The following is a 15,833-nucleotide window of genomic DNA, read 5'->3' on the forward strand; positions in this document are numbered from 1 at the left end:
TTGCAGTGAATATTAGCAGTAAGTGGATATTGTCGTTCTTATACAAAGAACTTGTACAGATTGGTTAGAAAACACTAAAACTCCAGTGGTGAAATGATGTGTATACAGTCATCACAGGTGGAATAGTGATAGAGAACTAGGGAATCGAGATGTTCAATCTGACTAGGAATCCAGAAAACTACAAATGAAACTATAACTAGATTTTATTGTTTACTCTTTCTAATTTTTAAATATAAAATAATTGCCAGTGCATATTATGGGTAGGATGATGCTGGCATATTCATAGTGCCATAAGTACATTTGTACTTTGATTTGGGGAGGGAAGTTACATTATAACAGGAACCATAATGCAGTTTTTTTTTTTTTATGAAATCATTGAACTTCTATGAATCTTTCTTAAAGAAGTAATCCTTAATATGGAAAAGGTTGTATTCAATAAGAAATTTTTATAGTAGTAAAAGAAAAAATTATAAGCCTAATTTACTATAATGTAGTTTACACATGAAATGATGTTTGAGTAATTTTGATAGCTCAATAGACATTTAGTGATTAAGAATTATAATAGTTATGACTCCTGTGGGAAAGCCAAAATGAGAAACATGATTGCATACCCATTATACTTCTCACTTGTAAGAAAAACTAAAACAGGTATGAAAGACTGGAAGGAAGTATATCAAAATACTAACAGCATTTGTATTAGTGGTGAAATAATGGGTATCCCACCTAATTTTTCCCAAATTTTGTAATGTAGTTATACTCCACAATTTTATGGTTGTTGCCATACTGGGGGAAAGCCAGAAACACTTGATTGCAGCATTGGTAGATTTTACTAATACAAGAATGTTGTAGAATATTACTTGGGTTTTTTTGTTGTTGTTGTTAAAATAATTGAAATGATTGCTTATTAGGTGGCAGGTACTGTGCTAAGTGCATTACATTGATTATTTCATAAAATCCTCACTGCAGCCTTTTAAAGTTTATGCTATTATTATTTTTAGTTAGTAAAGTAGTGGAACCAAGATGCACACCTAGGTGTGTCTGACTAAAAGCAGTCCTCTTATCAACACACTACCGCTTTCAAACATGTAAGTGAGAAACATCGAAGTAACCTTTTTCTTGGATCTGCTTCCTGGAGGTTCAGATACAACAGGTGGCACATAAGGGTCTTCATTTTTAAACAGTTTTTTTTTTTTTTTAAGATTTTATTTATTTATTTGACAGAGATCACAAGTAGGCAGAGAGGCAGGCAGAGAGAGAGGAAGGGACGCAGGCTTCCTGCTGAGCAGCGAGCCCGATGCGGGACTCGATCCCAGGACTCTGGGATCACGACCTGAGCCGAAGGCAGCGGCTTAACCCACTGAGCCACCCAGGCGCACAGGGTCTTCATTTTTAATAAACAAGTCAGGTGACTAGGATGGAAATGGTCTGTAAACTGCACTTTGGGAAGGAAACACTACTGAACTGCTTTCTATCAAATCATTAGTATAACACACTTAAGGAAAAGTGAGAGATCAGTTTGTTTTTTCTTTTAAATCTTTTATTTTTTTTTAGTCAAACCAGGAAGTTGGAACTCGTGATAAGCGGAAGAGTCTTGTAGTGTATTTTTATGTCACAAATCAGAGCTAATAGAGCAGAACCATCTTTGTATTTTGATTTCTTTTCCCCCAAGGAACCTAAGAAAAATGTAGACTTGTTCCTGTTTCTAGGGTTTTCACTTTGTGAATGAGCAATTAAGTTTCTTTACTTTTCTGGTTATGTGTCTGTTTTTTTGAGTCAGTTGAGTCACTTCTTGTATGTGTCAGAAAATATGTATCATGAAAGAAGAATTTTATGGGTCTAGAATCAAGTGTATAGTAATATATTCTGAATAATATGCTCAATTACTGTTGAATGTGGTGAGAAACTCCGAAATTTTTATAGCACAATTTAGTAGATCATAAAGGTTTTTTTTTTCCATTTTAAAATAAAAGAATAAGGTATGCTTGCAATGCATTCTAATAATTATTGCTTTAATTGTGTAAAGGCATTTCTTTTGAAGAAGCTCCTGTTCTCTTCAGAGAAGTCTTCTTGGAGGGATTGCCCAGGTATGATCGTGGTTGTTCTTCTATAAACTTTTCCTTCACCTTCTAATTTATATATGATCTATGCAGCTTTCACTGGCAATAGTTTAACTGAAATTATTTATCTTTAAAAGTAAACTATAAACAGGATATTTTTTCTTGAGGTTTATTTTTTTCGGTGTTTCAGAAATTTTCATGAACAGTGACATTTTAATATGTATATTACCAAATTTGGTGTACCCAAGAGTCTAAGACAGGATAATAGAACTAAGGGCAAAAACCTTTGGCCTCTCACTAAAAAGTGGTGCCATTTCCCTAAACTGTTAAATGATAGCATACCGTAAGGAATGGTTATTTGTGTTTGTTTTGTCTTACTTGGCTCTGAGCAAGAACTGAGTTATCTTTGTATTCCTGCAACTTTTAGTACAGTGCCTTACACAATGCAGATAACACTGCAAACGAAACTGTCCTAGCTTCTGCACTATGATTAGGTCAGAGAGCTGTGTGGTGCTACCTGATAATAACAAACATTTGCATTCCTCTTGACAGTTTACAAAGTCTTTCCTTCAATAAGTGAACAATTTCATGTGAACATCACAATAACTTTTAGAAGAATGGGGGATATAATCCTGGTTTGGCATATAAAGGCAAAACCGTTTCCATTCCAAACCATACCCATAGAATCTAATGATTGTGAATTTAAGAGCTAAAGTGTCACTCATGTATTTTTTATTAATTAATAGTTGAAAAGCAAAATAAATTGTAGAAAATAAATCAAGAGATATAATTATTTACATCAATGGTTTATTGATAAAATTTATAATAGTTGTTATACAGAAATATATTTACATTGATAAAATATATAGCGTTGTCATAAATGTAAATGTCGTGGTGGTTATAAAATGAATGACCTAATTCTTGCCTTTAAAGAACTGCTAGTCTATTAAGAGAAGTAAAATTCTCCCCATAGCATTAAATTTTACGTAGGATGTGTGTACACATCGTATCCCCTTTGAAAGTTTCAGGGACAGTACTACTGTTAGAGAGCTATCCTGCTTGGAAAGGGGAGGTGGCTAAGGACCAGGAAGAAGTTGAGCATTTTCTCATTGCCCCTTTCTATAAAAGTCTAATGTTCAGATCACTGCAGTGTAGTATCAGGAGCTTCTGTATTATGCAGTGTAACCGCGATGGCGTCTGCTACTGTAATGAATTGTGGTACAGTATGTGCTGTGTGTCACCTCATTATCCTTATCCCTATGGGCACGGAGATCAAAGACATGAGACTAACTCAGAAATGAGGAAAAAATAGAAGTCTCAGCAGGCCCTCACATTGTGCCTGGTCCTGCAGTAAAGGAGCCCTCATGGCTCCCAGTGCTCCCTTTGCAGCCTCAGGAAGGGGAGCGATCAGTACCAGGTTATTCCAAGTAACGTATTCTTTCTCCTAATGTTTAGTTCTTCATTTTTCTGGATTCTTTTTCTAATTAATGTCCATATTTAATACTGATGACATATTAATCCTTAAGCACTTTTTTTTAAACCCAAGTTGTTTATGGGGGGAGGAATCCTCCACTTAAAATGCTTGGTTTTCATTATTAAGTTAAAACATTCTTAATATTGTTATCCATGACAGGATTTTTTCTTTTCAAAGAAAACCATTATAACTGATACTTTGGTTATTTTTAGAGGAAGAGCGGAAGGAACTCCTTTGTCATACCTTATGTGATATTTTAGAGAGTGCTTGTTGTGACAACTCTGGATCATACTGCCTCGTTTCTTGGTTAAGAGGAAAGACAGCCGAGGAAACGGCTAGTATTTCTGGGAGTCGTGCAGAGTCTAGCTGCCAAGTGGAACATTCTTGTAAGATACATTTTTATTTCCTGAAGTCATTTCTTGTACCTTTGTTTTAATAAAACTGTTGAAAATTTTAAAGAAAAAAAATACTTAAAATTTTCCTAACACTTCTTTTTTTTAGCCTGAGCTTAATTCATAAGCCTTAGAATTTTTCATTTCCCTATCAATTATGTTAGTTGCTGGAAGATATTGCACTTGTTTATCATGTCATTTTTGGAAAAAAGAAAGGATTTGCATCTCTTAAACTTCTCTATAAGTTTTAGTTAGTTTCTGCTTGATGACAATCTCTTCTGAGCTTTGGAACTCTAATACAGAAAGTTTAAAGAACATAATCCTACGTACTTTAGTTTTAGATGCTTTAATGTTAGTTTTCTTGCTATTGGGAAAAAAAGGATTTTTTGGGACATTAGAAAATTTCTTAAATATCTTTAGTTTCTTAAGCAGAGATGGGAACATTATTCTTCATTACATATTATTTCTTTTCCTCCTGAACTTTTTGGACATTGTGTAATGCAGTCTACATATATAGATTATTTTAAGGTAGTTTTAAAAAAGGGTTTAATTATTCTTTCAGGTTTTTCATTATTTAAGATTTCTCTTTAAACAAAAGCTATTCTTATTCATAAAAAATAGATTTTCTGTGGATTGTAGCCTTTGAAACTTCTTATGTAATCAACTTCAAAACTGCCAGATTGCAGTAGTAAAATGAAGACTTCTGGTGGTACTGAAGGTAGATAAAGAATTGCTTTTCTGTTTTTCTTTTCAGGAATGATCTTGCTAGTATGTGACTTCTGATAATTGGTAGTTCCATGTGTTTATATTGAAGAAGTGACTTATTCTGCCTATGATGCATTCCATTAATGATCATCTCTGCAGAAATTATTTTTAAAGAAATTGGACACCTGATTTACAGAGAGTAAATTTTGATTACTCATGATATATATCTCAATTTCCATGTAGGATTATCCCTGAGGCACAACTGTCTCCACAGGCTGAAATGACTCTGTAATGTCAATGTCTTCTTTCTCCTGTAGTTATAGTGGCAAATTCTAATAGGTGTACATTTGCAAGGAATAATTTTTAAAATTTAAACAGTTGAATAACTTCCTTTTGAGGCCTTTTAAATATAGCCTTTCAAAAAGAATTTAATATACTTTGAGAGTCGATGATGACAGTTGAAGAAGAAAAGTGGAAAATATTCCCAAGGATGATTGTCAAAAATCTTAAGATTGGTTTTAAACTGTTTTCCAGGTTTTACTGGGTTGCATGAAAGCACGTTTAATAGTTTCACTTAGGACATTAAAATTCTGACAGAGGAACAGTTGGACTAATTAAAAGTTCTTTTAAAGACTATCTGCTTAAAGCCAATCTATACATTAAAATGCAAGAAAACAGTACGATCTTTTAACATTTTTCGTTAGTATTTTTGTAGTATAATCTGTATGTGCCATAGGGTACACTGTACAATTTCTGTAGTTAGAGGTTAAATCACTCTAGGTTAAATAGCCTTTATAATGTATTAACTTTGGTACTTGAGTAACTAATTTAGGTGGGCATATTAGATTTAATTTCTTTTCAAAAAACATATTTTAGTAGTTTTCCAATTCACTTTGCCTCATTTTAAAAGTGGACATGAAATGAAACCATATATTAAATCTATTTTTAGGTTAAGACTGTAAAAATATGAAAAGTTTTGTTAACCGAAAATTTGAGAATTTACCTTAGATGTTGACAAATGCAAAGAACTTACATTAAAGTTTTTATTCCGTATAACAATCTGTTTTACCTGTTCTTTCCTTTGTTCCCAGCTATGTTCTTTTTCTTGTGTTTTATATTTTTTCATCATCCTGCCTGCTAAGCTTTTTATTTTGCTTGCCTCTTCTCTCTAAATTACTATCTTTATGTCTACTTTCATAGTGTATACCCAGTAGAATTATTTAGGTAATCAAGCACTGCAGAGCAATTAGTACAGTTTGGAAAAGGTTAGGTTGAATTTTTATTTTATCCTGAAATTTTACATGTGAACTGTTTTTCCCCTTGTCAGTAGTACATTGTGCACAAACATTAATTTCATTGGCTTGTGTGGTGTGTGTAGTTTTGGCTTTCAGTAACGCACACTTGTTTGCAATAGTGAATGCTCAGGTTCAATTTCAGTTTGTTTCCCATGCATATCAAAAGCTTATTGAAATTAACCCATTTGGGCTGGTAAAGATTTTTAAAAGTAGTTTAAAGCATTTGAAAATCAAAGTGATTTGAAAAGGAGAGCCTAATGAAACATTTTTAATTATAATTCAAAAAATCTTAATTTTGAATTCATAATGAATTTCTTTCATTCTCTGACAAGAATTAATATTTAAAAGTACTAAGATTTGCTTTATAAAATATACATAAAATTGTTCATTGTGATAAATTAGGAGTATTTTGATTCATGTTTGAGATCTTTAAAGCTGTTATCTTTGTAAAGGGAGCCAACTCTCTGGATTCAGATCTTAGCTGTGCTGTTCATTGCATTGTGCTCCAGGGAGGCTTCTTCTCTGCCTTGGTTCCTCTTCTATAAAATGGGGATGATAAGGTTGTTAGAGGATTAAATGAGATAAAACCTATAGAGCATTTACAGAGGGGCCTGGCACTTAGTATAAAGTGCTGTATAAACATCACCTTGGATTTAAATGATTTATTTTATTTCCTTTGCTTTTTTAATTTATAATTGTACTGTATTAATGATCATAATCTAAATGAGTTACTGAAAACTTCTCTAACAATTGTACCAACAAATGAGGAAACAGACTTAAAGCTGTCGTTGAACCTGTGTAGTTTCAAAGTGCTATTCCTTTTTATACACATTAGTTTAAAAATTAAACTTAACCTAAAGATTTTATATTATAAAGGAAGAAGATTAGCTATGATGATTTTATTTGGATCTATGATTTGGAAGATTATTTAAAAGTGCAAGACACATTTCAGTGATGTGTGAAGCACTGTCAATAATTTCTCATATTTTATGTAGTATTCTAGCCTGACTGAATTGAAAATAAATGTTTATCATTTAATCACCCTTCTACATTCTCAGTATTATATCCATTTCAGTTATAATCATGGTAACTAAGATCCTGAAATAAAAATTTGTGTTATAGTAAAGTTGAAAATAAACAGAGAATTTTAAGGGAGTAAGGAAATAGGGAAAATTTTGATTGCTTGAAAGTATTTACAGCCTGCTGTGTGTATCTTGTGTCATTTATTTGCCATGTGTAGTGCTGAAAAGTGTCTTTTATGTATAGCTGCCTTGGCTGTCGAAGAGCTTGGCTTTGAGCGATTTCATGCATTAATTCAGTAAGTAACATTGGAACATTTAAAATACTTACCTTGTGGACACATTGCCATTTTAAGTCTGTTCATATTGTGGAAAAGTACTTAGATTTATATAATTGAGGATTGATTTGTTATCAGTTTTTTAAATAGTAATTTATTAATGTTTACTTAAATTATTCTGATTCCTAAATTAGCTAACTACCAGAATACACCTTTTTATAATATTAAAGGTTTCTTCATCGCTTACAATGAAAAAAATCATTCTAGCTTAATGTCTCTCTGACCCGAATGAATACAAAAATTTCTAATAAGATAAATATTTGAATTATTTTGTTTGCCAAAATATGCCTTCTATGATTCTCGTTAAAAGTGCCATATTTTCACAAGAACATTAAACTTTTTATTGTAAAAGGTAAGGATAGCTACATTGATAGTATTACAAGTGGCATTTGAAATACGACATTACTTTCTTTTAAAAGAAGCCACAAATGTACACCTTATCTTTGGTATTCAGATATTTATTATATAATTTTCAGGCTTTACAGAGTCAAGTTGTTTTTTTTTTCTTGAACACCTGCTAAAGCTACTTCATTCTTTAAAAATGTGTAATTATTGTAGAATTTATTGATGCCAGACAGTTCACCTAAGTGATGAAGAGTTTTCCTGCCAAGTAGGAATTCTGTTTTAATGGTATATATTTAGCAACATTTGTCAGCAGAAGCTTTTGCTTTTAATGGCTAAATCTGTATTTGAAAATTTGAGACACAGAAATCTCATTTGTACATATACAGTTTAATGTATAAGACAATTTTAAAAATTTCCCATTTGTCAGTGTAGTCATTCTCATCTCTAATACTAACACTTAATTCTTTTTCCCCCCCCAGAAAGAGATCATTCAGAAGTTTATCAGAATTAAAAGATGCTGTCTTGGACCAGTATTCAATGTGGGGAAACAAATTTGGAGTGTTGCTTTTTCTGTATTCTGTGTTACTGACAAAGGTTTGTTTAAGAAGATACTTCTTCTGGCTTTTATTAGTTTGAGTTCAGTACTGGTTTTCATGCTGTGATGAGTAATTTTATTTTTGGTACCGTTTCTAATCTCAGAATAAAAATCTCTTATGCTGATGATAAGGAATCCTCTAGTTCGCTTTTCTTACCACTCACTTAGTACTTAACCACTTTCAAACTTAGTTTTACTCCTGATTTCTATATTATAGAAGTTATCAGTGATATTCTAATTATGAAATGCACTCAGTTCTTCTGAGTTTTATTTTCTTTTATCTTAGCAGTAACTGGCATTTGACAACCTTAATGCTTTCTGGAAGCTCTTTATGATGCTCAGTCCCTCTCCTAACTTACCTGATAAATCACTGTGCTAGTTCCCTTTTATTATTGTCGCATGATCCCATCTCCCCCAACCCTCACCGCCTTTTTTTGATAGCTTCATTTTCTTCTTTACCTGTTATCTCCAGCTCCTTTCTCTCCTGGTCCAAATTTTTATATTGAAGAAATGTTCAGTCCCTGTCATCTTCACGCTTTTTCTCTTATGGGCATTTTATTCTCTCAACTTACTTTTATGTGGTTAATTTCAACACGTATACTTCTACCTTTTTTTCCCCAACTCCTAATCTCCTATCTCTAACAGCCTGTTAGTCTCAGTTGAGTATCCTGCTAGATGTGTCATATCTGCTATCAGACTTCTTTCATTTGACAGATGTTTATTGGGCATTGACTCCCTGCTAGGGATTGGAATTATAATGTGAGAAACAGTTTTTTTTAAATGATTCCTCACCAGTACTGTGAAAAACAAATTGACACATTAACAATTCCATGCGGGCTCTGTTTTTAGGTGTTTATTTCTTGCATGCACAAAAAATGGGGGCGGTGGGGGGGGTAGAATAGAAGGTAGCCTGAATCTTGGGTTTGGTTTGGTTTGTTTTTGGTGGAATCAAGGACAGACATTACATAGTAGGGACCCTGTGGTGGATATAGTGTCTTGGTGGATGAGGAAAAGTTTTCTAGAAGAAAAAGCTGTGGGAAGATTTTCTCAGCCATGGAAACAGCAAGTATAAAGGCATAATGAATTTGGGTGTAACACCACAAGGACTGTAAGGAGTTCAGTATTACTGCAGCATTTTATTTATGTAAAAAAGGCTCAGAATGTTAAGTCCTTGTATTCTGTCCAAAAAAATAATTGCAGTTTCACTTGGTCAATATTAGAACAGAGCAAAAATTTTAGACAAGGTAATAGATCTTTTGTTGATAAGGTTCCTTAAATTGAGGTAAGAGTTGTGTGAGAGGGAGTTGGTGGTAAGGTTGAAGACTGGAGTCAGGAAAACAAGAAAGAGTGGTTACTGAATGGTGAACCTAAGCTAGGGCAGTAGCCAGGGAAATGGAAAAGAAAAAGACCATATTTAGAAGTGTGTTCTAAATTTGGAAATTTAAAAAGCACATTTAAGAGAAAGAACCACAAGTACTTTGTAGTTGATTAGATGTAGTAAAGAGCAGTGAGGGTAGGACTTAAGATGTCTGGCCTCTTATGGGTTTGGCTTTGACTATTCATTATTACCCCCCGCCCCGTTTTTTAGGCTCAAAACTTTTGATGCCTCCTCTTCCCTTTACAGCCAATAAACCATCATTTCTAGTTCTTACTTGAGCTTGTCTTTGAGATGATGTCCCCTCCCTCACCAGTGATTAAGTCACTTCTTCATATTACTCCTTTTGGCTGTATCATGGCCTGTTCTGTGTTGTTTACAAGGCAGCAAGTGCAAAAATCTCGTACTTGTTTGTATTGTCCTACAATATTTAGGCGTTCGTTAAATATTTGGATTTTTGACTAATGCCTTTAATCCTTAGAACTGGCCTTAATCCCATAGAACCAGTGGTTAAAGTTAGGTGAATAGCACAGTGACGGCAGTTATTCTTCGTTCTTTCAGGGCTGACGAAATGAAAATGCCCTAGTCTTGGACTTACCTAGACTTCTGGGGATTTGGATGCCCTTTTGAGGAATTAAAAAAAATACCAGAAAATTCATTTTTAAGAAAAGAAGCTTCCTGCCCTCCTACTTTGACACTTTATTTTATCAGTACATGTTTAAATTACTGATAATTCTGAGAATGCACAATCAGGATTCTATTTTCTTCTGTTTCAGACCTTTTCTATATTTAATTGATATCTCTATCAACACTCATGTGTATGTCTTTAATACTAATAAGTTTTTTAAAAGGCCTAAGTAAATACTTCAGATACCTCAGCAGATGTGTTAAATCTGAATTTACTTCGGCCTGAAATTAAATTAATATTAACTCTTAGGATTTAAAAATTTTCTCCTCCCTCCTACTGAAATGTAAACCTCTCTCAGTACCCCTTGAGCTAATATGCCATAAGATCTTTATCATCTATGAGATAGTGCTCTGCATAGAGCCCAGGATAGAAAAGATACTCTTAGAGGAGCTCCTCTTACCATTATCATCTCATATGTTCTCTCACATCAAATCTGGGTAATTTTTTAGGAGAAAAGTTACTTAAATAAATGTCTTTTATTCATTTATATAAAAAATGGTCAATTTATAAACTTATTTTCATTTTTAGTTTTTGAACTAAGTGAATTTTTTGGTTCCTTTAGGGCATTGAAAACATAAAAAACGAAATTGAAGATTCAAATGAGCCTTTGATAGATCCTGTATATGGACATGGCAGGTAATTAACTAAAATCTGTTCTTTCCCTTCATGGACTTAAGTTTTTAGAAACTTGACTTTAAGATAATCTGAGTCAGATACTTTTGTCAGTGTTGGCAGCGTGAAGTGTGTGGGTTTGAGTAGTCAGTGCTTTCTGTGTGAAATGATCATTTCCACTTCAGGTTTATGTATGCATTGCATTTATCATGGCTCATACTTTCTTTAAAGATGACAACAGAATTTTACAAATTCTGCTTTATGTTCCACTTAATTTTTTAATGAATGCAATTGACTCCTTTCGACTTAGAAATAAGTGTATCCTTACCTATTTGTAAATGCTTTCCTGCTTGAGGGAGATATTTTTTTCCTTATTTTTCTCTGAAACCACCCCCCCCACCAAACTCTGTATCATTGGACTAAAATCAAACAGTGATAGTTAACCCACTCTGTTACATAAGTCCTTCTCTTTAGATCTTTGTGCCTCAAAGGTTAAAATTCAATGGTCCATCAAACAAAAAAATAATAATTACATATATATTTATAGATGATTATAAATATAAAGTAAGTTATTAGTCTAACTTTTTTCCCATCCATTTAAACATAATATCTTAGATAAATTTGTTAAATTTAGATGAACATATAGAACAATAGATACCATTGTGATGATACACTAAGTGATACATTTCGAAAAGCTGTTGTTGAGCATATAAAAATGTAAGGTATTCCTAACTTTGTTTCTTAACAGACATAATGTAGAAGTCATTACTTTATGCTTTACCACGGGATCATTTGATGTGAAAACTAATTTATTAATGTTTTAATTACTTCTACATTTTTATTACTAGCCAAAGTTTAATTAACCTCCTACTGACGGGACATGCTGTTTCTAATGTGTGGGATGGTGATAGAGAATGCTCAGGAATGAGTAAGTATATTTTTTGCTGTGTTTACTCTTTGTTGATGACTATTTCCCTAGAGTATGGTTGATTGTTATTCACCTACTTAATGGCTCTGTGTTACTAAGAGGTTAACATAAGTGCTTTAATATAGAAGAATCTTTCCCTGTTTTCAAGGCACTGTCACTTAAAGAGTGTGGAGTTTGAAGGCAGACAAACTTGGATTCAAATTCCAAGTGTTTAGATTTCAGTCAAGTTACTTCATCTACCTTTAGTTTTCTCTAGTATAAAATTGGGATTATATGACTTACTTCTTTAGAAAGTAATAAATAGATCTTTTAAATCTATAAATCTTGTATGTTTATGCAGTAATATCTGTAAGTCTCAGACACTACTGCATTTTCTTAAAATTGATAATTACAAGTAATGCAATTTGAAATATGAGTCTAGTGGTTTTTCCTATATTACATTTACTGTCTATAATTTCTTCTGAAATGCTGGGCAGAATTAATGTTATCTGAGAACTTTAAGTGACCCCCCCCCCCCCACCACACCTCCATTTCTGGTGTCAGTTATTTCTTTGCTATAACTTCGTACATTCCCAAGGTCATTGAAGTGAAACACATTATTGGCCAATTTATCCAGTTAAGAGCTAATATATATAGTTCTGCGTAAAATTCTCTTCAGCTTATGACTGGGTCAGTTTAAATTCAGTTATTTACTCATCCAACTTATATTAATTACTATGTACCTCTTTTTGGAGATGTAAAGCATAGGACAGGAAGCTTCTATATAGAAAGTTCTATATAGGAAGTTGTATATAGGAAGTTTCTATAGTTCATAGGGAAATTTATTTATTCTATGAGATGAAACTTCACCAGATAGCAGAAGCAAATACTATGATTGAGCTGTTCTTTTTACTTCCATTTAAATGAGTGAATCTTGATCTTAAATTTGAATTATTCTCAAGTTTTAGAAATAGGTATAGCTAATTAACAAAACAGGAAAGGATATAATATTAAGGGGGGATGAAGGTCAGTAAAAATTTATAATTTCAGGTTTAAAGCACCCTAGCACAATCCAACCCTTCATTTTACTATTTAAGAAATGTAAGAACTGGGGCGCCTGGGTGGCTCAGTGGGTTAAGCCGCTGCCTTCGGCTCAGGTCATGATCTCAGGGTCCTGGGATCGAGTCCCGCATCGGGCTCTCTGCTTGGCGGGGAGCCTGCTTCCCTCTCTCTCTCTCTCTGCCTGCCTCTCTGTCTACTTGTGATCTCTCTCTGTCAAATAAATAAATAAAATCTTTGAAAAAAAAAAAAAAAGAAATGTAAGAACTACCTTCTCTCCCTCTACACATTAGATAAAATATGCACAATCATTCACTTAGTGTTTAGGTTAGAATGAGAACCTAGTTTTGCTGATTTCTGGCAAAGGACAAAAAACTTATGGACAAAGAAACTACAAATTTACCTTGCTCTGTTTTTTTAAATGAGCCCATTCCATTCTTGAACCTTACTTTGATTCAAAGCTGTAAAGGCACTTAATCCTCCCAGTTAAAGGTATGTCATTCTTTCTTCAGTAATACGCTCTCACCGTATGGCTTCTACACACCCTCTCTTTTTCCTTCCCCCTATGGTTTCTGGAGCCTGGAGTATCTTAGATCATCTCAGATGATCAAAGGAATATCCGGCTCCTGTTAAATTTGGGTTGAAGTATCTCATCCCACTTGTCCCTGTCTTTGCTGCTACTCATAATTCTACGGCTCATAATTCTTTCCACCTGGACTTTGATGGCATTTCTCTGGCTCTTGATCCTAGTTACCATGGTCCTCCTTTCTCCTCATTCTGCAGATTCTCCTAAGCCTCCCCTCTCAGAGCTAGGCTATTCTGCCTCCCTAGGCTTTTCCTCCCCTATCCTCCCATAGACTTTTTTCTTGCCATGAATTTTTTACTTTCCCGATATCCAGGTTTTGGTTCTTGATGTGTACAAATTTATTCTTTTCTGTTGCTTGAAACATTAGCTTTCAAAGCTGTTGTCTCGCTGTGAATTTTTTTTCAGTATAGCTTAAATATCAAAACTAAGCAATTACTTGAATTATCGTGGAAAAGAAGGTAGTTGGGGCATATGTCTTTCATTTTCTCTTTATTGTTAGGAATTATTAGGAATTTGTTTTCAGTCACCAAACTTAAAAATCTGTACATTATTCAGCATTTATTGTATGTTTTTCTGAACTGACAACATGGGAGGAGGTTGTGATATATGTAATATACAAACAAAAAGTATAAGTAGGTGCTAGTTGTACAGTCCTTAGGCAAGCCACTTTACTTCTCCTAGCTTCAATTTACTTATTTATAAATATGGAGGTTTAATGCCTTCCTCAAAGGGATGTTCTGAAGGTTAAGATCAGATTTCTAAAATGCCTCAACTGGCCAATGGGGAGAACTCAGCTTTCCCTCAAAAACACACAAACCTAGTTTGGGGAAATCAGAATGTGCACCCAAATAACCATAATGCAGTATGAAATGAAGCTTGTTGAAATAAAGTATTACAGAGGAAAGAGAAAACCTTTCCCACTATGTTTATGTTGGGGTAAGCAGAGAGACTCTAAGTAGGAGTTAACGTTTTGATGGAGCAAGATGGAACGATTGAGAGGGCATTTTGAGAAACTGCAGGTTGTGTTTAGGGGCTGGAGACAGATCAGACTGATTAGACCCCTGATTCTTAATCCCGACTAAACATGACCACTCGGGGAGCTTAAAAATATGTCAGTGCTCAGGCCCCAGCAGAGAGTAAATAAATAAATTGGAATCTCTGAGTGGTGGAGCTTGGGCATGATAATTTTAAAATTATCCCAAGACGATTCTTATGTGGAGGCAGGTTTAAGGACCAGTAGATGAAAGCACTGAACCTGTGAAGGAGACTGGTAAGAGGAAGGATCCTAAACATGGGGCTAAGTAAGAACCTAGAGTTTCTTGAATACTCAGAAGTTTACATTTTAGTTGGCAGACATGAGGAAAACAGTCATTGAAGGCATTTGGAATGGAAGGGAAGAGAGAGCAACTAGTATTTATGTACTTGGGCTAAGTAGCGTTTTAGACTGCTGTATATTCTTAATGTTGGCAGATAAAAAGGTGAGCCTCGGGTGATTGAGTAAGTTGACCCTTGTCAAACAGCAAAGGCATAAACTGCTGTGTCCACACCCAGAGCTCGTGCTCATTCCACCGTAGCTCGTGCCGTGCCGCTGTACCGCTCTGCCTCTGTCAGAGACCACAGCAGAGTGGAAGCTCATGAGGTGCCTGAGGGTAAAGTACAAATGACTAGGAGGTTTTCAGATAAAGCTTATTAAACAAATGAACACATGAAGAAGCATGGCAAGTGGACTTGAAACCAGATCACAGAAAGTAAATATTTTAGCCATGTAAGCAAGGAAGTTTTACTGGTGAAAGAGGGAGAGAGGAACTGATTGCCAAGGCAAAGAGATGGTGTGTGTAGGTTTTGTTTTAGGGGATAGAAATCACTTACATTGTTTGTTGGCCAGGGGGAGGGAACCACCTTTAATCAAAGTAAATAGTGTCGGGAGTAACTGTAACCTTGGAAAGATGCATAGTTCTAAAACAGGAAGAAAGAACATGCTGAGAAAAGAAAAAGGCATTCGAAGTGTGAAAGATTTAAATAGGGAGAAATTTTGAGATTTTGAAGTCTGCTGAGAATGAGTGGACCAAGGTGAAGTTGGAGGCATATCAAGGAGAGAAAGGGTTTGAGTCCACTGCTTGAAGAAGGAATAAAAAAAAAAAATGGATCGTGGGAGAAATTTTTAAATGCGTAGTTAGCAGTAAGAGGGAGAGATGAGTTTACCTAGAGTGATTTAGAGTGGATCCAACCACTAAGGCTTATAGTTAGGCTTTTTCCTGCCAGTAAGTATAGATCGGGCAGTTGGAGAGAAAATGAATATTATGTGTTACCCAGGAAAAACCAAGAAGGCTCAGTGAAAGATAAAGAGGGCATATTTCTTGCCTTTAATTCTTAAGGATGTCAGTGC

At 34.3% G+C, this 15,833-nt stretch overlaps 1 protein-coding gene across 4 annotated transcripts in view; it reads left to right on the top strand.

Annotated features, from left to right (window-relative positions):
* MINDY3 (MINDY lysine 48 deubiquitinase 3) overlaps positions 1-15,833 on the top strand; it is an 87,110-nt gene that overhangs the window by 15,443 nt on the left and 55,834 nt on the right. For 3 of the 4 annotated variants that reach the window (XM_047740824.1, XM_047740825.1, XM_047740823.1), the window contains exons 3-8: positions 2,024-2,084; positions 3,744-3,917; positions 7,190-7,241; positions 8,105-8,219; positions 10,846-10,919; positions 11,744-11,823. In XM_047740824.1, the coding sequence (XP_047596780.1) occupies positions 2,024-2,084; positions 3,744-3,917; positions 7,190-7,241; positions 8,105-8,219; positions 10,846-10,919; positions 11,744-11,823 (556 nt within the window). The remainder of the gene's footprint in view (positions 1-2,023; positions 2,085-3,743; positions 3,918-7,189; positions 7,242-8,104; positions 8,220-10,845; positions 10,920-11,743; positions 11,824-15,833) is intronic. The other variant, XM_047740827.1, reaches the window with a different exon arrangement.

The sequence above is a fragment of the Lutra lutra genome, chromosome 8, assembly GCF_902655055.1.
Source record: "Lutra lutra chromosome 8, mLutLut1.2, whole genome shotgun sequence".
Taxonomy (NCBI): Eukaryota; Metazoa; Chordata; class Mammalia; order Carnivora; family Mustelidae; genus Lutra; species Lutra lutra.